General features: G+C 32.7%; 1 protein-coding gene and 2 pseudogenes across 1 annotated transcript; 2 read left to right on the top strand and 1 right to left on the bottom strand.

Annotated features, from left to right (window-relative positions):
* Window positions 1-10552: 10552 nt before the first annotated feature.
* LOC120135347 lies at window positions 10553-17235 on the bottom strand (annotated as a pseudogene).
* A 612-nt stretch (window positions 17236-17847) lies between these two features.
* Window positions 17848-18298, top strand: LOC120135401 (probable plastid-lipid-associated protein 10, chloroplastic). Its single transcript, XM_039151666.1, has 2 exons — window positions 17848-18086; window positions 18179-18298. Exons 1-2 carry the CDS (start codon window positions 17931-17933, stop codon window positions 18296-18298), a joined length of 276 nt encoding a protein of 91 aa, XP_039007597.1. The 5' UTR covers window positions 17848-17930.
* Window positions 18299-18412: 114 nt separating this feature from the next.
* Window positions 18413-24855, top strand: LOC120135400 (annotated as a pseudogene).
* The last annotated feature ends 1197 nt before the right edge of the window (window positions 24856-26052 follow it).

The following is a 26052-nucleotide window of genomic DNA, read 5'->3' as shown; positions in this document are numbered from 1 at the left end:
AATCTAGGTCTAACGGTGTAATATCGTACAATGGGGGAGCGATAGGTGTCGCTGCTTCCATAGCTCGATGTAGTAAGCGTGCTTTGCAAGCCAATTTTCGGCATGTTTCCTATACGTATCAATTATATGGAGTGCATCCATATCAACGATTTGCGTAGGAATCGACTGATGTGACGTATATTTTAGTAGTACTCTATCAACGGCGTGCCCTCAACAATCGCAAAATATAATAACGACATCGCGACACACTATAAATTGGACCCCTAAAAAATACGGTGGCAATAACTGGTAGATCTCGTCGTCAGCATAAGAAAGCCAAAAAAACTATAAATATTAAATATCAAACTTCATATATATAAAGTTTAAAATTGGACCCAAAAAAATCATAAATGAACAAATGTATATCACATATCGATTGGCGATATTGATCCTCATCAGTATATCTTTTGCAGTAGCATCTGACAACTTCGTCTCTGTTATTTTATGACACCATCTAAAATATTTAAAAATAGAAAAATATTAAAAACAAATAAAAAATAATTCAATTTTAAAAAATTAAAAAAAGATGAAAGACGACCGGGGTTGTTGTAATCGACGTAAAAAATGGGAACTGATACTACACCTATGATTGTAGCAATATTAAACGGCCTGCTACATCTTCTTTTCGACCCTGCTTGATAATTGTAGCCTTGCAAAGCTCTCGGTACAAAAAAGCTAAAATCGTCGAGCCCCAACTGGTATTGCGACTCTCAGTGAAGTCATTTAATATTTGAAGATATTGAGTGTGCGCCAAATTACCAATATTTAGTCGATATTAATATCCCTCCGATCAATTAGAGTTTATAGCCATGGAATTCAGACTCCAACCATGTTATTCGTACCCGATAGCCATCAATGCACTCAGATGGTGACATCTTTTCCAAAACTTCATAGATCAATGTCTTGGGCTCGCAATTGTTTTGCCTCACCACGGGGGCTCTATTCACGGGAACACTGAGTTGGTAAGCGATGTCTTCCAAGGTAATCTCCACTTCACTACTCAAGAAATGGAAGATGTGCGTCTCGGGCCGTCAACGTTCAATCATAGCCTAAATCAATGTCGGATACACATTGAAGCCACATACAAATATGGTTGGAACAAGATCGGATTACTGAAGATATATCAACATCCGCATATACAGATCTCTTACAGTCATCTCGTGTTGACGAATGGACGTTATCAAGGTGCAACATTTTTGCTTGGGAAGTCATTTTAGTCATTTTTTGGGATTTTCACAAAAAGTTGGATTTTTTTAAAAAAAAATTGAATTTAGGGTTTAATGAAAAATAAAAACCCAAAACCCCTATTTATAGCCCAAATTCTAACGACTATAATAAAAATATCCAATGGAACTCATTACCTCGAGGTGATGAGTTCCAAGTGACCGTTGCATAACTGCCCATTGATCAACAACTAGTTTTTTGAATTCGAAGGAACTCATCACCTGACGAGTTACCCTTTTTTTTTTAAAAAAAAATCTATTTTTAATTTTTTTCAATAATCAAAAAATATTTTTAAACGGAATTGTCATCTCAACGTGACGAGCCCCAGTAAAATTAATAAATTATCAACTAATGTGGGACCCACTCATCCAGGTCTAATAAAAAATAATATTATATGAAATTTGTCAGCTCGAGCTAACGAGATTGCCTGACATTATAGCAAATGTCATAGAGCCCTAAATGATTTTTTTATGATGGGAAAAACCCTAAATTATTATTCCAATAACCCTATTGGGCCAAAATAGTCGATAATCAATACCATACAATTTATTTGGATTTTTTGCCATTATCGACATTAAAAAATTAGGGTTTTAGGGCACTTTGATTTTTAATTAGGGATCTACAGCATTTACTATAATGTAGTGGAGCTCGTCACCTCGAGTTCCATGAAAAATTATTTATTTATTACATGTATATTATTTTATTCTTTTTTAAGGAACACATCACCTCAAGGTGACGAGTTGCTTTAAAATATTATTAATTTTTTTGGTAATATATCTATTATTATAACTGAAAAAAGACATTGGAACTTGTCACCTCGAGATAATGAGTCGCGTTGGATTATAGCCGTTTTATAGCCATCGGAACTCGTCTTGTGGGCGTGACGAGTTCCGACAGTCATTTTGAGAATATTTCATTTATAAAAGAGTTGGGCCAGTTTATAGAGTTAATAATAATAATAATAATAATAATAATAATAATAATAATAATAATAATAATAATAATAATAATAATAATAATAATAATAATAACAATAATAATAAAGACTTAGAAAACCGACACAACAAACGACTTATCGAGAGGAAGAAGAAAAGGAAAAGTTGTTTATTTTGTTGAAAAAAAATGTTTTAAATATTGTATGAATTTGAGTTTAGTTAAATATATGTATGAATTTGAGTTCAGTTAAATATATGGTTATTGATATTAATAAGTTATCTATAACATGCACAATAAACAACATTTGAAGCAATACAAATACGAAGGTTTATCGACTCAGTCAATATGGCCTTCACCTCTACAGTGGCTACAAAGCTTTAGTAAACCTTACTTTCGTTGCGGATCATCTATATTAATATGAATTCAACTAGATTCAGAATGACCATTTAACTTCTTTCGTAATTGTGGATTTGACAACCATTCCTCAAAAATAGTTAGTGGTCAATATGCAACGTTTGGGAGATACTTAAATTCACAACTATATATGTTACGCATAGTATGCAATATATAATTGTTGAGTTAATCGATTGACGAAATTGGCCAAGATGGGGGTGAATTGGCAATAAAAATTTTGGTGGAAGCTTTTGCAGAAAATTGAAAGAAATTGCACAGCGATTTAGAGTGGTTCGACTTTCTCAACCAAAGTCTACGTCCACTACCTTAGCTATCCACACTAAGGATTTTCCACAAATTCACTAATTTGTCTTTCTTTTGAGGACAAAGAGTAACCTTACAAACCCTCAAGAATTATACCCCAAATTCTTGAGAACACTCTCTCACAAAGAGAACAATACAAATTTGCAAACTTACAAGGAAATCCTCACAAGGTAGATTGTTTGCACAATTCTAGAACAGAGAAAAGAACACTAAAAAATGAATACAATTGAGCACAATAAGTGTTCTTGAAAGCAAGATGAATATTGAATGAAAAATAGGCTTGAAATGCTCAAACTTGAGGTTTGATGCTTTCTCTTTGATTCTCTCTTGATTCTAGTTGCTTGATATTTCTTATTTTTGATCAATGGCTTCTAAGCTTGCTTAAATACACCTTGAATCACTTCTGAACGTTGGGGATGATTAGAGAAGATAATATAGCCGTTTTAGTGTGAAAACAATTAATAAAACAGCTTGGAGCGTGGGGGGAATCGGTACCCCCTTTGGGGAATCGGTTCCCTAAGTGTAAAATTCAAATATTTCGACCGTTACACAGGGGGGAATCGGTTCCCTCCGAGCATACTGGAATTCTCGGAGTCAAACCATTCAGGGGGGAATCGGTACCCCCTTGGGGGGGAATCGGTTCCCTCTGAGCAATCTGGAATTTTTGGCTTTGAAATGGTTCGAAATACATTGTAAAATTATTTTGAAATTGTTTTAAGATTAAAACTTAATTTTACACTTGAGTAAGGATTAAAAATGATTTTTGAAAGATTTAGAGTAATGTTTTGATATTCGAATAATTATATCGAATATACTTAGAAAATCTTTTTAGAAAATCTTAAAATTCATTTAACTTAATTTGTTATATCGAAATATCAAAATGTTTTCAACAATCTCCCCCTTTTTGATATAACAAAACATTTTAGTAATTTTAAGATTTTGAAATCAAAAACGACATTTTTGAAAAATTACTCTCCCTTACTTTAACACTTCTCCCCCTTTTTGTTAAATCAAAAAGATTCGTAAAAGATTTTAAACAAGGTTTTTGAAATCATTTAGCCAAATTGATTATAGTTTAAGCTGCTAAGATCACAATCAAGAGAAACGTTAGCCATTAGTTTCATAATCAATATTCATAAATAATGTTTATGGTAAAATTGGTCATATATCTAACATGTTGTAAATGATGCAATAAATTTAATTAAATCAAATATATAAATTCAAACATCCAAACAAATCCAAAGTCTAACAATCCACAAAATCAAACAATCCAAAATATTCAAAATGTTGAAACAATAATCTTTTAGTTCAAAGTTTAAAGTTAAACAGAATTAAACATCCGGATCGGGAGGAGGAAAACGAGCTCGCATAGCGGCCATCTCGTGTGAGAGTGCATCAATACGTTCATTCATCGAAGCGTTGTTTGTGCGCAACTCTCGGAGGATTTCTAATTATTGAGCTCCCATTGTGGATAAATGGGACTCTATAGAAGTAAAGCGTGAATCCATGGTAGCATATCGGAAATCGAATGTCTCCATAAAGGATTGAAAATATGGAGGCATTTGATGCGTTTGTTGTGCTTGCTCCTCGGGCTACTCAGGCTCATCTTCGGCTTCATCGATATCTCGCATTAATTGTTGAAGCTCAGGATCATCGTTAGCTTCTGTTTGAGCTCGTGAAGAACTAGCTCCCGGAGTATGTTCAGACGATCGAATCCATTCACCGGTTTCCTTATCCTTTATCCATCCCACTCTCGTTAATGAAAGAAGATTAATTTGTTTCTTTAGAGGAAATGAGGCATCTAGACCAACTCTAAGCCCGTCTTTAGAAAATAGGTTACTCAAAATGCAACCGTAAACTAGAGATGAACATAGTTTCTTGTTAGGTACAAGGTTTACGGTTTCAACAATTTCAGCAAAAATGATCTGAGGTAGGTTTATTTTAATACCGTTTTCAAAACAATGTAACCACCAAAGATCCAAAAATAGGTTACTCAAAATGCAACCGTAAACTAGAGATGAACATAGTTTCTGTTAGTACAAGGTTTACGGTTTCAACAATTTCAGCAAAATGATCTGAGGTAGGTTTATTTTAATACCGTTTTCAAAACAATGTAACCACCAAAGATCCAAGTCTCTAAGAGTAGAATAACGACCTCCAGATGGTCGAAACCACCAGGAAATCATTAGATAAAGAAAACGTTTGTGATGGTCTAAGACATTTGCACTATCCCTTCTTTTATAACGAGATCCTAAGATTTGTTTCTCATTTGAAATACCATCATTATCTAATACGAATGCATTGGCTATGTAAGCCGAGTCAATATATAAGATTGTCCAGGAGTAGGAACGAATTCCTATGGTTTCGGTTTCAGTTTTGATTTTTAACACAAACGATATTAGAATAGAAAATACGAACAAGTTGATGGTAGACAATGGGTTCAAGATCAAAAAGTTTATCAAATTTCCACTCCTGTAAAAGAGGAAGATATTTAAAATTAATATCTAACATAGCTTGATGAGAAGGGATATGTTCTTCTATAATTTTGTAAGAGTCGAAATATTGATAATACCAAAAACGATGATTGCTAGGACCAGGATGATTGAAGCACGAGTTTTGGATAGTCAAATTAGGATCATTGGGATTAGGAATTGGAATTTTAGGAATATGAGGGGGATTTGGAGGTGGATTTGGTTGACGGTGTGAGTGACTAGATGATGACCTAGCTCGTTTAGGATTGGACATGGTTTAGGAAATCGGAATAGGATGGATAACCTGCAATTTAGAAAACACATGTATGCAATTCAATTAATCCCAAAACTCAATTGAGTCCTCAATATTTCAAGGTTCTCTAATTCAATTCTAATGGGCAAAGTTTTTGAAAACTATTTGAAAAATAAGATTTTGAAAAACAATATATGTATAGTTTTCATAACAACAACATAATTCAATCAAAACACAATAATTTGAAAAACAAAATTTTTTATATTTCGAAAATTTTAAATATTTTGGAAAATTCTTGTGTTTTTGATGAAATTAGTTGTAATATCTAGTTTCTAATCACTAAACAATCAATGCTCGATCTAAAGTTCAACCTAGAACTAATTAAAACTAGTTCTATGTTCATAAATTGATGAAATAGAGAGTTTAGAAATTTTACCTTGAAGGACGAGACTGAGTGGATTTTGATGTTGTTTGCACGATTTTAATGATGATAGCAAGTTTAGAAGATGATATTTGAAGTGAATTCCGATTAAAACTGATGATTTGAGGTAAAAATGGAGATTTGAGAGGTTAGAGAGGAGAAACGGCGGAAGGAAGAAGAAGATAAGGTTTTGAGGATTTAAGGATTCTGCCCGTGTTAAAATCCAGAACCCTAGGGGGTATCGATTCCCCTGTGGGGGGAATGGGTTCCCCTTCAAAGGGGGAATCGGTTCCCTCATGGGGGTATCGATTCCCTCTGCACCAAAATGCTAAAATCTGATTTTGAACACATAAAATGCTAAATTAATTTTCTCTAGTGGTATTGGCAACTCATATATTGAAAATTAATCATGTTCAAATAATCAAGTTATTCTTTAAACGATATTTGAACATAAAATTAATTTTTCATCAAGAATCATAAACTCCCCTTAACTAATAGCAATGAATGCAATTAAAAATTAGCATTTTTCATTTAGTCTTAAAAGTGCTAAAATTATTTTAAACACTAAGTGAAGATAGGTTGGTTAAACCTAATTCTCTCCTAAGTGTCCAAAATCTTTCCTTGTCTAAAGGTTTTGTAAACATATCCGCTAATTGGTGCAAAGTATCAACAAATTCTAGAACTACATTTTCCTTAGTGACATGGTCTCTAATGAAGTGATGTCTTATTTCAATGTGCTTAGTTCTAGAGTTTTGGATGGGATTTTTAGTGAGACAAATAGACTAGTATTGTCACACTTGATAGGAATGGTACCAACTTTAATTCCACAATCAAAAAGTTGTTGTTTCATCCATAAAACTTGTGCACAACAACTACCAGCTGAAATGTATTCAGCTTCAGTGGTAGATAATGCAACACAATTTTGTTTCTTTGAAAACCAAGAAATCAGCATATTTCCAAGGAATTGACAAGTCCCGGAGGTGCTTTTCCTATCTAATTTGCATCCTCCATAATTCGCATCAGAAAAAGCATGCAAACTAAAGCTAGAGTCTCTAGGATACCAAAGTCCTAAACTAGGAGTGTCCTTAAGGTATCTAAAGATTCTCTTAACAGCTAGTAAATGTGATTCCTTAGGGCATGATTGAAATCTAGCACATAAGAAAACACTAAACATAATGTCCGGTCTACTTGCAGTTAGATAAAGTAGAGATCCAATCATTGACCTATATAATTTAACATCTACACATTTACCACATACATCTAAGTCAAGCTTTGTTGAAGAGCTCATTGGAGTGTCATGAGGTTTGCCATTTTCCAGTCTAAACTTCTTGAGCATATCTTTGACGTACTTAGCTTGATTGATGAAGATGCCATCTTTTCTTTGCTTGATTTGGAGTCCCAAGAAAAATGAGAGCTCCCCGATCATGCTCATTTCGAATTCACTTTGCATTAGCTTGGAAAATAAATTTGAACTACTAATAAATCTTTACCTTTATGCTTTAAAAACAATGTAGTGTCAACCTTCCCTTTTGAAAAACCTTTTTCAATTAAAAAATTTGACAATATTTCATACTAAGCTCTTGGAGTTTGTTTTAAACCATAAAGTGTTTTTGTCAATTTAAGAACATGATCCGGAAATTTTGAATCTTCAAAACCTGGAGGTTGTTCCACATACACTTTTTCTTTTAAAACCATTTAAGAATGCACTTTTAATATCCATTTGATATAATTTAAATTCATGAAAACATGCAAATGCTAGTAACATTCTAATTGCTTCCATCCTAGATACGGGAGCGTATGTTTCATCATATCTCTATGCCTCTTCTTGAGTATACCCTTGAGCAACAAGTCTAGCCTTGTTTTCACTATATTACCACTCATCAAGCTTATTCTAAATACCCTCTAGTATATAGTAGATTTATTACTAGGCCTTTCAACTATTGTCCATACTTTACTTCTCTCAAATTGATTTAATTCTTCTTGCATAGCCATAATCCAATGTTCATATTTTAATGCTTATTTAATATTCTTAGGCTCTATGCATGAAATAAATGCAACATAATTACAAATATTTCTAAGAGAAGATCGAGTTGTTACCCCCTTTGGATGGATCACCTATAATTTCACCATCCTTGACATAATTGTACTCTCTTGGATAAGATACTTCCCTTTCTTCAATGGTTGGATTCTCAAGAGGATCATGAGTTTCCTCATTTTTCGTTTCTTCCTTTGATGATGGTTCTCCAACGTCATGTCTAACGTCATTTGTATTTATAACACCTACATCATCATTCACACAAGAATCATTCCTCGGAAGGGGATTATCATCGAAAACAACATGTATAGACTCTTCTACAACTAAAATTCTTTCATTAAATACTCAATAAGCTTTAGAATTTAAGGAATAACCCAGGAAAATTCCTTCATCACTTTTAGCATCAAATTTGCCAAGGTTCTCTTTACCGTTGTTTAAAACAAAACATTTACATCCAAAAGGATGAAAATAGCTAATGTTAGGCTTTTTCTTTTTGAAAATTTCATATGGAGTTTTCTTTAAAATTGGCCTAATCATTACTCGATTTATAACATAACAAGCGATATTTGTGGCTTCCGCCCAAAAATATTTTGGCAAATTATTTTCACAAAGCATAGTTCTAGCCATTTCTTCTAAAGTTCTATTTTTCCTCTCAACAACTCCATTTTGTTGAGAGGTTCTAGGTGCTGAAAAATTGTGACTAATACCATTAGAATTACAAAACTCAGTAAATCCAAGATTTTTAAATTCAGTGCCATGATCACTCCAAACACTAGTTATAGAGTAACATTTATCGTTTTGGATTACTTTTGAAAACGTGATGAATTTTTCTAATGCTTCATCTTTAGTACTTAAGAATAGAACCCAAGTATATCTAGAGTAGTCATCTACCAAGACAAATGCATATTGTTTTCCACCCAAGCTAGTAGTCCTAGTTGGCCCAAAAAGATCTATATGGATCAATTGTAATACTCTACTAGTTTTACGTCATTAATGGATTTAAAAGAAACTCGCTTTTGTTTTTCTTTAGCACAAGCATCACAAATTTTATCATTATCAAATTTAAGCTTAGGCAACCCTCGAACTAAATCACCTTGAATTAGCTGTTGCAAAACACTCATACTAGCATGTCCTAGTCTCCTATGTCATAACCAACTATCATGTTCATCCTTAGCAACTAGGCACAAATTAGTCATATCAATAGAATCTAAATGCACCATATATATGTTTCCTATTCTATGACCAACAAGCATAATCCGATTAGATGCAATGTCAATGACTTTACAACCATTAATATCAAACATGACATTGAATCCCATATCACAAAATTGACTAATACTCAATAGATTATGCTTTAATCCATTAACATATAAAACATTCTTAATTTGTATGGAAGAGGTATTACCAATAGTACCAATACCTTCAATGTGACCTTTTGAATCATCACCAACAGTCACTTCTCCTCCATTTTTGGCATTAAGCTCAATGAACCGGTTTTTGTCTCCGGTCATGTGTCTTGAGCATCTACTATCAAGGTACCATGAATTTGGATTTGTTTCCCGTGCCTTGTAGCAATGCTCCTTTACCTACAAACATAGATTAATTTCTAATTTTTGGTACCCAAATTCTTTTGGGTTCATATTCATTAGTTTCCAAAATCCTAGTCCCCTTAGGTATCCATTTGTGTAGGATATCCTTATCTTTAGTAGTAATGAGCTCCTTAGGAACCCATATACTTCTAACGATTTTTCCATTAGAGGTTCTTTGGGGACCTCTATGATTGTAGTTTTTAAAACTTTTTCTAACAAAGTTGGATTTTGAATTTTCTCCATTTTCAAAACGTTTTGCTCCAACTTTATCAAAAGAAGCTTTAAGATCATCAATTTTCTTTTGATGATCATCATTGACTTTTGAAAGTAAATTTTGCAAATCTAAATTTTTCTTTTCAAACTCTTCTAGTTTGATTTGCAAATCTTTGATTTTACTTTCAAGATTGTTGTTGGTTTTGGATATGAGTTTATTTTCATTTTTCAATTTTTGAAACATCATTTTTATATTTTAAAAAACAATTTCTCATAATCCAAAGTCAACCCATTATATTCCTCTAATAGCTCATCATAAGATAAATCATCAAAATCAGATGAGTTAGAGGTTACCTTAGAATCTTCCCCGAATGCCATTAAGCACAAGTTTGCTACTTCTTGTTCCTCTTCATCGGAACCTTCTTCATCGCTCCATGTAGCCACATGAGCCTTGTGCTTATTCTTTGATTGACCATTTATCTTCAATTGTGGGTAATCATATTTGACATGCCTCGGCTTTTTGCATTCATAGCAAATGATCGGGTCCTTCTCTTTTGGTTCATTTTTGAGGCCTTTATTTCGTTTGAATTTTCTTCCTCGGTAAGGTCTTATCATTTTTCTGAACCGTTTGGCAAACAATGTCATTTCCTCGTCATTGTCATCTTCATCCGAATCACTCTCATTTTTTGTGGATTTGAGAGCAACTCCAATATATTTTTCTTCTTCTCCTTCTCCTTTAGTGTCTCTTCAATCTTATCAAGGTCCACCTCATCTTCAAGCATCATTTCATGAGTGAGGAGTGAACCGATTAGCTCTTCAAGAGTTAAGGATGTTAGATCCTTAGACTCAATGATTGCCGTCTTCTTTGATTGCCACGATTTTGGGAGGGAGTAGACTAACTTCCTCACAAGCTTTTCATTTGAAATGATCTCTCCATATGATTTGAGACCATTGACAATCGTTGAGAATCTATCCATCATAGCTTTGATATCTTCATTTGTTTTCATCTTGAAATTTTCATAACTATGCGTTAGAATACTAATTTTAGATTTCTTTACCTCATCGGTACCTTCATGAATGACTTGAAGTTTGTCCCATATTTCTTTTGCGGTTGTACAAGATGAAACTCTTCCGTATTCATCTGGTCCAAGAGCACAAAATATGATATGGATGGCTTTGGAGTTGAGCTGGAACATTTTTGTCTCTCCATCACTCCATAATCTTGGATGAGTGAGAGGCTTGAAGTATCATTCTTCTACGACATTCCATTCTCCCATGTCACTTGCTTGAATGAAGTACATCATTATATTTTTCCAATAGGCATAATTAGCCCCATTGAAGAAACGAGGCTTGTTGACGGGCATCGAATCGAGACTGGAGTCGAAGTTTGAAGTAGAGACCATTGATGACTTTGATTATCGATATAACTCTTCCCGAATTGACTCAAGAGGCGATTAAACCTTCAAATGAGTTAGGCTCTGATGCCAATTTTTGAGTTAATCGATTGACGGAATTGGCCAAGAGGGGGGTGAATTGGCAATAAAAATTTTGGTGGAAGCTTTTGCAGAAAATTGAAAGAAATTGCACAGCGATTTAGAGTGGTTCGACTTTCTCAACCAAAGTCTACGTCCACTACCTTAGCTATCCACACTAAGGATTTTCCACAAATTCACTAATTTATCTTTCTTTTGAGGACAAAGAGTAACCTTACAAACCCTCAAGAATTTTACCCCAAATTCTCGAGAACACTCTCTCCCAAAGAGAAAAATACAAATTTACAAACTTACAAGGAAATCCTCACAAGGTAGATTGTTTGTACAATTCTAGAATAAAGAAAAGAACACTAAAAAATGAATACAATTGAGCACAATAAGTGTTCTTGAAAGTAAGATGAATATTGAATGAAAAATAGGCTTGAAATACTCAAACTTGAGGTTTGATGCTTTCTCTTTGATTCTCTCTTGATTCTAGTTGCTTGATATTTCTTATTTTTGATCAATGGCTTCTAAGCTTGCTTAAATACACCTTGAATCACTTATGAACGTTGGGGATGATTAGAGAAGATAATATAGCTGTTTTAGTGTGAAAACAATTAATAAAACAACTTGGAGCGTGGGGGGAATCGATACCCCCTATGGGGAATCGGTTCCCTAAGTGTAAAATTCAAATATTTCGACCGTTACACAGGGGGGAATCGGTACCCCCTGGGGGGGAATCGGTTCCCTCCGAGCATACTGTAATTCTCGGAGCCAAACCATTCAGGGGGAATCTGTTCCCTCTGAGCAATCTGGAATTTTTGGCTTTGAAATGGTTTGAAATACTTTGTAAAATTATTTTGAAATTATTTTAAGATTAAAACTTAATTTTACACTTATTTTTGAAAGATTTAGAGTAATGTTTTGATATTCGAATAATTATATCGAATATACTTAGAAAATCTTTTTGGAAAATCTTAAAATTCATTTAACTTAATTTGTTATATTGAAATATCAAAATGTTTTCAACAATAACAATTATCAAAGTATGAGTATGGGTCTACATTGACATACATACACACAACAATCGCATGAGCGCATAGGTATTTGAAGAATTGAAATCGACCACAGTCACACAATCTTCTATTCAAATTATCAATTTAGGTGGAAGAATTCCCACTATCTTATGATCGAAAAAAGTTCTTGGACAATGTAATCAGAATTATGAAGATATATCACTCTTTCTATCAAAACCTTGGCCCTCTGAAGTAGCCTTGGCAATATCAGAAGCATCAATTGTTGGTGTGTAATCGTCTAGCATAAGTGGAACAAAAGTTTCATCTTCCTCACTAAAATTACCAAGGGTTTCACCAAATTGTCCGACAAGGTCATCTAGATCTTATGATAGTCTTACTTTTTCAGGTGCAATAGTTGAGAATGTAGGAAAATATGCAGTTTCACCGTATAACTCAACCAGTTGATTATTTGAAATATTGATGCAGGCCAACCATAATACCTACATCATCATCTTTGTCAAGCTGGATTGCTCCATATTTGATGGGATTCTCTAAAAATTAGGTGTTGATAACTCAAACATAATATAAAAGCTCCAAGTTTGCTCTCAATTTTTTTCTTCATTTGCTTATGTGATACATCGACAGGGAACATCATGTTTGCAAGCTTATGTGACATAAACATAACACCAAACTCATTCTCGGTCACTTGGCCATTTGAGTAAACGACAATGAAAAATTTGTTAGCCATAGTTTCAGAATGGTTTTTGTTGAAGATACATATGAAATAAGACAATTTAATAATGCAAAATGGGCCATTAATAATGCAAGATGCTAGAAAATGCTAGCAACTTTTCAGTGCCCCATCAATCATCTTCAACAACATTTCAATGAAATGTTATCTCTAATAATGCACCATGCCCGAAAATGTTAAAACAAGTCATTAATACTCTCCAACAACTTTTCAGTGCCCCATCAATCATCTTCAACAACGTTTCAGTGAAATGACAACTCCTTTCGGAAAAATTTCAGTATTGATATACCACTTCATACCAGGTACAATATGCATTTCAACAGCTATCTAATATAATGCACCATGCCATAAAATTATCAGTTCACAAACTTTTTTCCCTATAAATAAGTTTCTGATGAAACCTATTTTACCGGTCTAGAACAACCTCAGTTTTTCACTTCCAAATCTTGAGTTCTTTTGCAACAATGACAACTATTTGTGCAACTATTTTTTATGATTGCAAATCTATAACCATGTGTTTCAAAAAAAATCAACTATACGAGTTGAAGTTCAGTATACAAAGAAGGGTTCAACTGGGAAGCAGTAGAAGAATATCCTTGTTATATTATAGAATTATACTATCATGCATGAGGTTTCATCTAAGCGATGATATTGACCTTGCTAGTATGATTGAGACATACTTAACTATTCTTTGTTTAATGTTGATTTGTTTGTAGAGTTCGATGATTTCGACCTTGCTCGTTTGGTTAAAGATGGCCAGCTAAAACATCCCAGCAACTAAAACAAATGACAAAGCAACAAACATAGATGATGGAGACCCAGAAGCATGGTTCCAATTTGTACGTGAACGACAACAAGAAAAAGCATGGAGAATTGAAGAAATTAATATTACTTATTACGAGTCTACTGATTACGAAGAGTATAACATAATAAAGAATAATGCAACAAATGTTTATGAATTTACTATTTGATTTACTGTTTAGTGTGTGCGTAAGGTTTATCTTATTTATGTCCTTAAGGTAAAGTATTAATTGTGTTGTAATATTACTTCTTAATGTGCGTTTCTCATGTTTCATTATTTTTTCTCCATATATCAGCAGTACGACTTTCTTATTTAATTATAATATTAAACATAAAAAATCACGACAAAAACATTGTCAGAGTATTATTCAGAGAGACTCGTCACCTCAAGGTGACGAGTACCAACGACTTTTTTTCCAATTTTAATTTTAAGTATATTAACGAAAAAAAAATTAATAATATTTAAAAAGAACTCGTCACCTCGAGATGACGAGTTTCTTCTACACTGTAGAAAATACCATATATCCCTAATTAAAAACCAATGTTACCTAAATCTCTAAATTTTATTTGTGTTGGCTGTAATGAAAAAAAGAGCCCAATTTACTTTTATATTAAAATTGTGGTGAGAGAATATTTTTTCTCCCGATCAAAAAAATTTAATGTTTTTAGTTTTACGGTGAGAAAACTGATTTTAAAGTGAAATTATATTTTTATCTTTAATTATTTAATATTAATAAATTAATAATTATGTATGCATCATTATAAAACAATATATTTTATAATATTCATTTTGAATATAAAATTATTTTATTTTTAACTTATATTAATATTTTATAAATTTATAGTGGTTATATTCGTATGTATTTTTAATATCTAATTTTTTTATATTTTTAAATTGAAATTAAAAAATTATATAATTTACATAAACATATTTAAAATTAATTAAATATATATAATTTAGTTTTCTTATTGAACTATCAATTATATTTTTCCGGGTATAAGTTATTTCTTTCCTTCACTATACTATTAATACATATTTACGTAGGGTTGTAAACGAGTCAAGTTAAGCTCGAGTATTGTTGAGTTTGATTCGAAAATTCGTAAGTTTATAGTTTTTAAACTTGAATCAAATTCAAAACCATGAATTAAAGTTCAAAAAAGCTCAAAATAATTTTTTTTTAAATTAAACTCGATTGAAGCCTCAAACTAAACCTAAACCTTAAATATATGAAAAACTTATATTATATTTTAAAGAAATCAAAACATAAATATTAATTTTATTACTAATATATTTTTTAAAAATAAAATCTTAATATATTATATTTTCGAGTTATTCGCGGGCTTTTCGAGTCGAGTATCAAGTTGCTTGTTTCATCTCGTTAAGGACTCGAGTCGAGTCTATTGAAATCGAGTATTTATCGAGCTTTAATCGAATCAATCTCAAGTAACTCATTTACAGCCCTACATATTTATGTCGATAAAAGTTGACTATTTCATTTATAGAACTATAAATTTATCATTATACAAATATGCATTTCTCTCAATTCTGATAATAAAATCAATTTTGTGGTTAATTAAAAGAAAATATTATTTAGGTTTTGATCTCACCTCAGAATAGATGAGTTTTTTGAAATCAAGTGTTTTATGTTTATCGTTGCAATTTTTTTAAAAAAAGAAAACCATTTTTATATTTTATTATAGTTTAAATTAATTTATTTCATATATCTTAATATTAACGAATTAAATTATTTATTTTATTTTATAATATTATATTTAAAATAAATATTTTATCTATTTACAATTATATTTTAATAACAACATCAAACATTTAAACTTTAAAGTTAATTTTTTAAAATACTTTTTAGTCATACTTCTTAACTAAGTCCATTGTTCCACCATTTTCGAGATTTTTTTTTATAGTTGTAAACGAGGAGCTCCAGCAACGGATAGCTCAAAGTGGTCAGCCCCCAATTCACAATCAGTTGGTTCAGCAACGGTGTCCACTTGCCAGGCAACTGCTGCTCCTGCACTCTGCACTCCCTTGTAGAAACCTACATATCTGCAAGTTTTATGTGGAGAATCTCTATTCTGGACTTTCAATCATATGCGCGTCATATATAATTTAACTATTTTAGCCATTACCTGCTGAGAACCTCTGAGTTTTCAGCTAATGCTCCAATCGTCCAATAAACCGACTTTGAAACATGGCATCCAATAAACCATAGCAAAAGTACAATACGAACGGTTTGGTGAAATCACTGCCGGATCTTTTGAAGTCCAGCCGCTTGGGAGGCTTGTCGAAAGAGTAATTCAACTGGTTGGCAAGGCCACCGGCCCAAATTGTGGTCCCGAGCACGGTGACAATTCCTACCCCAACCAAGCCTCTTGTTCTTCTGCTCTTGAAACTGAATCTAAAACGTATCCTATTCCGACTGAACCGATCATTTGAGATCCCCAATAGAACACATTGTTCAATCCTCTTGTTCTCAGATTAAACATCAAGCCGTTGACATTGTTGAAGTGGTAGGTGTAGAAGAAGTTGCTAGCCCAGGCAGCTGGGGTGATGAGTTGCAGCTTCCAGTTACGAAAGAGCTCAAGGATCTCGTTGGCCTAGGTGGCAAGCAACATTCGAGTATTTGATGTTGGTGCAATGAGTACCATCGTCTCTGACAACTCGATCAGGGGAGAGAATTGCCAATGAGATGAGAGCACCAACTGACATGATACACATGAAAGCAATATGTGTCCCTTCGTTGACGGTTTCCGAGTCTTCCCGGTGGTAGTTCAGGATGAAAGGTATGAGTCCACCCAAGTTGAAAATTGTCCAGAAGAGAGAAATATAAGTGCCTTTACGACCAGCAGTAGGATAGGAGGTCATGATAGCACCTTGTCCGTCCCAAAGAAGGCCTGCACCGATGCTGAGAACAGCACCGGCAATGATAGCAAAAGTATGGTCTCGGTAGTGATTGCAGTAGAGGAAGGAGCCAGCATAAAGGGCATAAGCGGATCAGCCCATGGCAAGGGTAATCTTAGGTCCAAAGATGTTGTAAACACTACCACTAAGGATTCCAGAGATCGCGAAGGTCGTGTACAGAGCCGTGTTAGCATTATTTGCGGCCGTAGTATCAACTTGGCCGCCACCTCCCATGCTGGAAAGGGCGTTGAACATGCCGGGACAACAGAAGCATACTAGACCTATTAAGCTAACCTGGACCAGGGGCGAGTTGTACCTGAAAAGAGATATTGCAGGTGCTTTGCAGCTGCAGCTGCTTCTTTATCTCCTTGGAATCCCATGATTGAATCAGATTCAGTTGCTTAAACGTGGTTCTCCTGATGCCAGAAAAGAATCTTATATAAGAAGAAAGCATGGAACATCGGTTTCGCCGTGGGAATTTTGGATGGAACTTCCATCGTTCTCATTGTCTTCCGTTAGTAACAAAGTAGGCAAACATCGAGCTCTTTTTTTCTTGTTTTTTCCATTAATTTCATAAACGTTTTATCCCAAACACGATAACTGCCAGTGCCATGCCAATATTGGGCTGGATTTTGCTGAGCAGTAGCTGTTCAGGAGACTTAGTACTCTAAGAGAATCTGAATATTTTAAGTTAAGAAAACGAGTAGAAAGGTTCCAAAATAGCAATAAAGCGAAGATGATTAAGGGTAAATGAACTGACTTTGGACGAACTGAGTTATATCTATATTCGATTTGGCTTCGTTTAAATAGCCCGATTTCGGGTCGGGTTATCTCCGGCGGGTTACTTTGTATAATCACATACCATAAAAGAGAAAACCGAAGCCATTGGATCCAAAGGAGTACTGTAAGCCAGTAATTAGTCTGTAAGATAAACAAAATAAGCAACAGTTAAGGCTGACAAAAATGGAACTCAGAATTCTATCATTTTATTAACTGGATTCGGTTTCTTCATTTCATCAACTGTTGTTTTGGGAAATAATCTTAATCCCCATTGTCGCCCAATATCTGAAACATTATGGAATTAGCATTTGCTGCTTCGATATACCCGACGCATGGAAAGAGAGGTATCTACGAGATAAGACCTCTCAGCTCAAAACTCGTTACCAACAAGAAACGGTCTTTTTACAACAAGTTTCTATGCACAGTTGCTGTTGCTCCTTACGGGAATAGGGTTTGCATTCTTGTATCCTTTTCCAGAACATTTCTTTATTTAATTTTCTTCGAATTTGGGGTAGTGATGGGATTTGCTTTTCTGGGTTCAAGGTATCTTTGGTTGAGCTAGAGAGCAAGAAACATGATCTTCTCCTTGCTGTTCAAGACACACAACGAAGTCTTGTTACAACTGCTGATCAACGTTCAATTATCGAGGAGGCTCTGGTATAAATAATCTCTTCCCCCCAAAACCCAAACTGGAAATAGTGCTAATTTTGAAGTAGAAGCCATTTTCTTTTTTGGGTGTGCTGTGAAATTTTGTAGCTCAGCGTAAAGGGATACAACATGGGTGCACCGATTGACATGGCGCTGTTGGACGGAACTTGGCGCCTTCAGTACACTTCTGCCCCTGATGTTCTCGTTCTCTTCGAAGCTTCTTTTTTCCAGGTACCACCGATTCCTTTGCCTTTAGTTTTTTTTTTGAAAGGTGTTGCCTTTAGTTTTAGAATGCAGTTGTCGTTTAGATTGATTGAATTCAATCCTAGGTAGTAGGGTTTTCATGTTTTAGGATAAGGTTTAGTTCTCAGATGTTACAAAGTTCATGTAATGTTAACTAAAGAGATTTGTTTTGATACCTTGCTTGTCAAATTGGGTTAGGTTGGGCAGATCTTTCAGAAATTCGAATGCCAGGATCAGCTCCGTGGAGGTGTTATCAGAAATGTTGTTCGGTGGAGTGTTCTGAATTTGTTAGAGGTAAACTTCAACTTTCAAATTTCAATATGTCCACCGTTGTTATCTTGAATGCTAATATACTTGAGTAAGATACAGATCCTGAAGCAGTTTGTTTTCCTGCACCTTTATACTCCAAGTAAGGTATTCAAGTATTCAACTGATTATTGTTGTAAAAAATATAGTACCAACAAATGTTGTCTTTCTTTTACTTTACAGGAACAAGAAGGTGCCACACTGGTTGTTTCTGCAAAGTTTGATGTTGTTTCTGTGCGAAACATCTATCTTCAGTTCGAAGAGGTTAGCTTCCCATTTTCCACTTCAAAAATCATTACTTCCTAAAAGGTTAAGGTTTGTCACATGCAACTATTTCTCAATCCGGGACATTAGTCGAACATTGAAGAATATGCATGGCTGCAATTCATGGCCATTTAAGTTCGATTAATCGGTGAGATCTTCCCAGGTTTGCACTACCAGAAAACAATTTTGCTTGATAAAATAGCCTTAAACGAGCCTAGTTAGTCGTTAAAAGGAATGCTCAGGTGATCCCCAGTGCATCACTAGCTTCTTGTGAGTCATTTATATGCATAAACTCATCTATAGTGAGTCCTTTGTGACCATGCCCTTCTATTTGCAAAGAAAAATTAACTTTATATTGATAAATAGGCCTTTTGGTACTGTTTCCAGACCATGCTTAAAGATTCTTCTAAATTCTAATGGAAGTTAAAACTGGTCATATATACATACTTGTATATTTGTTTTAACTGATCTCAGGTCTGCAAGATGTATTTGACAGATAAAAATTCAAGATATAAAAATCAGTGAACAGCTGCAAGCTCTGATTGCTCCAGCTCTCCTTCCAAGGTCATTTTTAAGTCTACAGGTACCTAATCATCGTCTGCATTTCTGGTTAGAACATGTCATAATCATTTTTTTAAAAATTAAATTATTATTTTAAAAAATAATTATGACTTTAATTTTGGAAAAATTGGTGATTTGGAATTAATTTGGATTAAATTGGAAGTGAGTCGATATCGACCTTTGGGTTAGGTAGGTCGAATACCTAAAAACGTCTTTTAAAAACAATTTAAAAAATTATTTTATAAGATAAAATTTGGTCTGCATCACCAAAGATTCTATTAAATGGATTCGGGAGTCGATTACGTGTGGGGAATGATTAACACCCCCACAATGCCCAAAATTAGTATTGTATCGCTTACACGTTGTCGTAATAGTGAAAATGATGAATCGAATATAAAGTTAAATTGTGATCCATTTATTAAAATTAATTTAATTTGCTTCGAATCAATTAATTAGAGAAAATTCTTTAACTTGAAAAGAAATCTCGAGATTAACAATCTTCAGTCGGGAAAACTATTTCGACTATTTCTTATCCGTAAAAGATATTCCCTCTTCGATAAAACACAAATGGAATATAAATTGAAAACCGACATTGTTTTTTGCATACAACAAAATAAATTGTTATTTACTTTATCATGCATTATACTATTTGAAATAAAACAAATTAATTAGCGCTAAAAATTAACTTCGATTTATTTCAAGCTCTCATTTTGTTCAAACGTCGTATCGGATTGTACAACTTCGATCAAGTGATACTTTCTACGCCCGTTCTACAAATACAAGTTCTTAAAAACATATTCGAAGAAATTCAACATATATTATAATTGAGTAAAGAAAATCGACAAATGAACATTTTGTAAACTAAAATAAAATAAATAAACTAAATAAAATAATAGAATGAAAATACAAAATATGGAAGCGTATAATGATTAAAGATATGTATCTACGTATACACATATATACAACATCAAACAATGTTAAGAAGACTAAGAACCGACACATAAAGACGTAATAAAGACGAAAATAAGATTGCAAATATCAAACACCATGTAGAAGTTAAGATAAAGCTGAAGAGTTACTAATACTTGATAGAGAATCTAATATTAAATATTATACATATATAAATATATATATATATATCAAATACAAAGAAGTAAATAAAGGATTAAGAGCACAAATAGAACACTCATTTCTTGCATTAATCACAAAGGACTCAAACGAAATATATAATACGTATATTTACATATATGCGAAATAAGCAAAATTAAAATAATGACTAGATAATAACTCAACAAACGTGGAGTGACTGATCTTGTAAAAAAACCTAAGGATTGACTAAAATGAACATTCTACATATTAGATATCCAAATCAAAAAATATTAACAGATCAATGAGATAAAACAAACTGGAGACTAAAATGAAAGCAAATAAAAATAATTACGTTTGCAATATGGTCCCCCAACTTAAACCACCGTTAGAAATTAGGGTAAATTATATAAAAGGTTATTGAACTTTTCAGACATTTGAATTTAGGTCCCTCAACTTTTAAAACTTGCAAAACAGTCCTCAATTTCATTTTAAACCCCAATTTCCAAAGTAATTCAATTTCATTCTAAACCCTAAATTTTAAAATAATTCAATTAAATTCAATTATGTCAGATTTATTATTATTTAATTTCATCTTATTTCATGTGATACGTATTTTTTATATAAATATAATAGTATAATTCTTATTTGTTGAAGAAATTTTTTAATTAAAAAAATAGTTAGGATATAGAAGAGGTTGAAAATAATTCGAATTTTAAATTTATAAAATGTTATTTTGACGTATAAATAAAAGTGTAAACTACTAGGTTGACAACTTAACTATCTAGCCCTTTTTACTTTTGTCATCGATCTTTTAAATTTATCAATCATACCACATAATTATTTAACTGTTTCAACTAAGCCACTAGTCATTACCAATTGATACAAATGATGAAGTGGCAGTTAAAAGGAATTGACATTATTATACATTCAGTCTTTATTATTTATATAATCAATTTGGTCCTAAATTAAATAGAATTTAATAAACTAATCATTTAATTAGGATCTGACATGTGTTAGCACATGATCATGACACGTGTCATTGGTGACACATGTCACCACCTAGTTATTTATATATGCTATCAATTTGGTCCTAAATTAAATAAAATTTAATAAATTAATCATTTAACCAGGATCTGACATGTGTTAACACATGATCATGATATATGTTATTGGTGACACATGTCACCACCTAATTAGAAGAAAATTAAGTTACAAAAAAGTAAAATTTGGGTCTTGGGCAAACTCAAACCTGAGTCACGCAAATGAAAGATACAGGGTGGAGCCACTAAGCTAACAACATCGTTTGTGTTAAGAGATATACAATAATACATATACTAATAGTATGACCAATGCCAGAAAAAAAAGAATATAATGGAAAATGGAAATAATGAGATTTGAACTTCGGCAAAAAATTTGAAAGCAATAAATGATGGGAAAATATTATATTTTTTTACAATAAAAAATATTATATTTGATAAATTGTTTGATAGATTTAATATAGTTTTTAAATATTAGTTGATACAATATTTTAAAAGAATAAATTTAAGATTTATATATTTTTAAACTAAATTTAATAATTATATTTTCATATTTATAATTCATTATATATATAATCTTAAGTTGAGTATTTCTAATATAATTAATAATTTTAATTTCTTATTAAAAATAAAATATTCAAAAAATATAAATGATTCATACATTAATATATGAATATTTTTTTATTTATACATCTAAATATAAATATACATTTATATAAATATATTTTTATTCGTATATTGAAATATTTTGATTAAAATATAAACATATTTTAAATACTAGTTTATACAAGAAAAATAAAATATATCAAAAATATAAATGATTCATACATTTAAATATAAATTGAATCATTTATATTTTCTATACATCTATATTTAATAAGAAAATAAAATTATTGGGGGACTGTTTTGCAAGTTTTAAAAGTTGGGGACCTAAATTCAAGTGCCTGAAAAGTTCAATGACCGTTTATATAATTTAACCTAATTTTCTAACAGTGATTTAAGTTGGGGGACCATATTGCAAACGGAATAAATATTGGGGGACTGTATTGAAAGTTTTAAAAGTTGGGGGACCTAAATGCAAGCTTCAGAAATGTTCAGTGGCCATTACTATACTTTACCCTAAAAATAAATAACCAAATAAAAAAACATCAAAGATATATAACTAACTAAATAGGGACAAAAATACACTAAACCAGAAGTAAATAGATCGAAATAAAATGGATTAACTTTTCATTCATAACTGAAATGTAAGGATTTACAAAACGAAGGGACCAAAAAACGAATTATCCCCAAAAAAATAGAATACACATGTTATATTTCAAGGCTACAGGGACCAAATATAACATTAACCCCTAAAGTCCAAGACACGGGTATGAGTTTACAAAGAAGTAAGGACTAAAGCTGAGATTAACCCTTTTATAAAAACACGCTGAAACCCTCTACCCACCGAATGGCGTCATTTAGAATGAACTATAAAAGCCCAAAATGGGCTTTGTTTCCCATTCTTCCCCTCATTTGGTCACTTACTTAAAAACAGAGGGAGGGAGAGTTCTTAAACTCTCCCGATTTCATCTCGTTGGGGAAGATGAAATGGCAGCCGCCGGCGATGATCACGGTGACGCACGGCAGTCGGAGTAGATCGAAAGTCCTCAAAACGTCCCCTCTTTCACCCTAAGCCCAAATCCTCACTCATCTTAGCCTAAAAACCTCCCTAGATCACTAGATCTACAAATTTACCTTTCGAAGAACGAACGACAGTGACTTTTGGGCTTCCTGGTTCCTCGAACAGAGGTAAGAACACTCTCTCCCTCTCTCTTCTTCTCGATTTTCTTTGTATTATTTTTTTCGTTTTGGGTTCTCACCGAAGGCCCTTTTTCTCTATTTATTTTCTCACTTTCTCTTTTCCTCCTCTTTTTTCTCTCAAACCCCAATGGTTCTTGATCTCCTCTGATTTTTTCTTTTTATATTGCCATGTGATTGATTTGTTGATGCCTCTGATATCTGTTAAATCCCCTTGAGATTTTAGGTGATTTGTTTTCTATTTTTTATTTGGTTTTTTGATGTATGTTATCCTTTGACTGATTTGATCACTGTGGGAGTCACTGTAGGTGAAAACGGCGACGGCAGAATGGTCGAAGGTGACAGCAACAGTAAGAGGCGGCATCAGCAGCTACCTAGGGTTATGATGAAACCCTAGGTAGTCGGGTCGGGTCGCTGATCGGGTATGGAGCTGGGCTAGTTCGGCTTCAAACGGGTCGGGCTCCAATGGGTTACTGGGTTAGCCGTTGAATGGGTTAGGATAGGTTGGGCTCCAGTATTGGGCTTCCTTTGTATTTGGGCTTCAATTGGACCATGCAAAAAAATGTAAATATAATATTAATAAAATAATAATAATAATAATAATTAAATGACAAGAAAGACCCGAACAAAAACGGGTGTCTACACATGCCATTGTTCGATTTTGTATTTGGCCATTTGCATGATGTCCATGTTAAACTTGAAGTCCACTCAATTACATCCATTAATTTAGATTTTGGATGATCTTCTTTGACGCTCAATTAGCGACTGATTTGAGTTCAAAATGAACAAATGTAATACATTTTTCTGGCTTTGATGTTTCGTCATCTTATGTACTATTAGCTTATCTCCGGAAAGTGATGTTCTTAAAATTCATTTTGGTGTCTCAGCATATTCAAATCATCCGATTGTCAGGCAATCAAGTAGAATCGTGTGTTTCCACATCTGTTTACTGTTGATCATACATTAGTCTATGTTTATGAAAAATAATTTAATGTTTTGTATATGCAGATTTTGTAGTTTCTCCGAACATTCACAGCTCAAGTTCCTGTAACAAACCCCGGGACTGGGAGGTATATCATCGACCCATGTATTGTCATGGCTTAAAACTGATCTGAATCTGGTCCATATGAATTTTCAAGCATGTCTTATTGCAGAAGATCGGTGGGAGGACTCTATTACCTTCCGTATCTGGACCGGAACATGCTGTTGGGTAGAGCCGTCGGTCGTGGCAGAGTATTTGTGTTTACGAAAGCTCAACCGCTTCAGCTGTAAAGAATGAGGACCTGGAAACTATCAAACAGAAGTTCTCATTACTCATGAAATCCTAAGCACCCAAGGCTAAGTGTAGCCCGAAATACCTTCATCATGTCTCTTCGTTTTATCGGAGAGTTAAACTGATTAGAATATTTAAAATTAAAATGAGGACCAAATTGAAAAGATCTGTAACTATTTAAGGTGAAGTTTATTTAATTATTTTTTAATTATGACCAAATTATAAAATATATAAGCTTCAATGATTAAAATTATCATCATATCATTTAATGCCATCATTTCGTGAATGTTTAAACAATTCATGACCATTTGCAAATATTTAAGGTGAAATTTATTTAATTGTTTCTGAATTATATCTAAATTGATAAAATATATTATTATATCATATTATGTCATCATTTATTTTAATTTTATAACAATTGATGCCATTTTAAAATAAAAATATAGCATGAGCAACCAATTTACTAAAATAATTAGTGACCAAAACAGAAATATGATAATAATTGGATGACCAAATATGTTGTATACCCTAAACAGACGGACTTGAGAAAAGCGAATATTGTTTTCATTTTTCAAGCCAAAGACCTAAGGGGAAGTGAGGTAGTTCTGCTGTGCAGCGGTTAAAAAACGGCTAAAAAATGGTGTGATCGGTTAAACAAGTGACCGGTTAAAATTTAGACCGTTTATGTTATATCATTCAACCGGAAATATTATCAAGTAAAATAACAAATTAGGTAGCGCTTATATAATGTAATAGGTAGCGCTTATATAATAAAATAAGTTAATTACTAGAAACATTATCTAGCACAATAACATATTAGGTTAGCGTTTATATAATGTAATAGGTAACGCTTATATAATAAAATATGTTAATTACTGGAAACATTATCAAACACAATAACATATTAAGTAGTGCTTATATAATGTAATAGGTAACGCTTATATTGACATATTCTATCATAAAACCGGTATATTTATACCGGTAACATTGCAAATTTATTTTAATAAAATATAATAATCATAATTTTTTATTTATAAAATTATAGATATAATATTTTAATAATAATATTGACATAGATAATATTAAATAAATTATTCTAATATTTTAAAAATAATAATATTATTTTATTAATAAATAATATTATTTTATTGTATTTAATGCTTATAGTTATATTGTAATTATGAATATTTTCCATC

This window comes from Hibiscus syriacus, unplaced genomic scaffold, assembly GCF_006381635.1.
Source record: "Hibiscus syriacus cultivar Baekdansim isolate YM2019G1 unplaced genomic scaffold, ASM638163v2 tig00110607_pilon, whole genome shotgun sequence".
In the NCBI taxonomy this organism is placed as follows: domain Eukaryota; kingdom Viridiplantae; phylum Streptophyta; class Magnoliopsida; order Malvales; family Malvaceae; genus Hibiscus; species Hibiscus syriacus.
This window is presented reverse-complemented; position numbering and strand designations above follow the sequence as displayed.

What these genes read in the sequence shown, in the direction of transcription:
- LOC120135401 (XM_039151666.1), top strand. Translation starts at nt 17,931, where the DNA reads ATGGAATTAGCATTTGCTGCTTCGATATACCCGACGCATGGAAAGAGA. An exon ending in TTGCTCCTTACGGGAATAGG is followed by an intron (nt 18,087 to 18,178) that starts GTTTGCATTCTT and finishes TCTGGGTTCAAG; the next exon opens with GTATCTTTGGTTGAGCTAGA.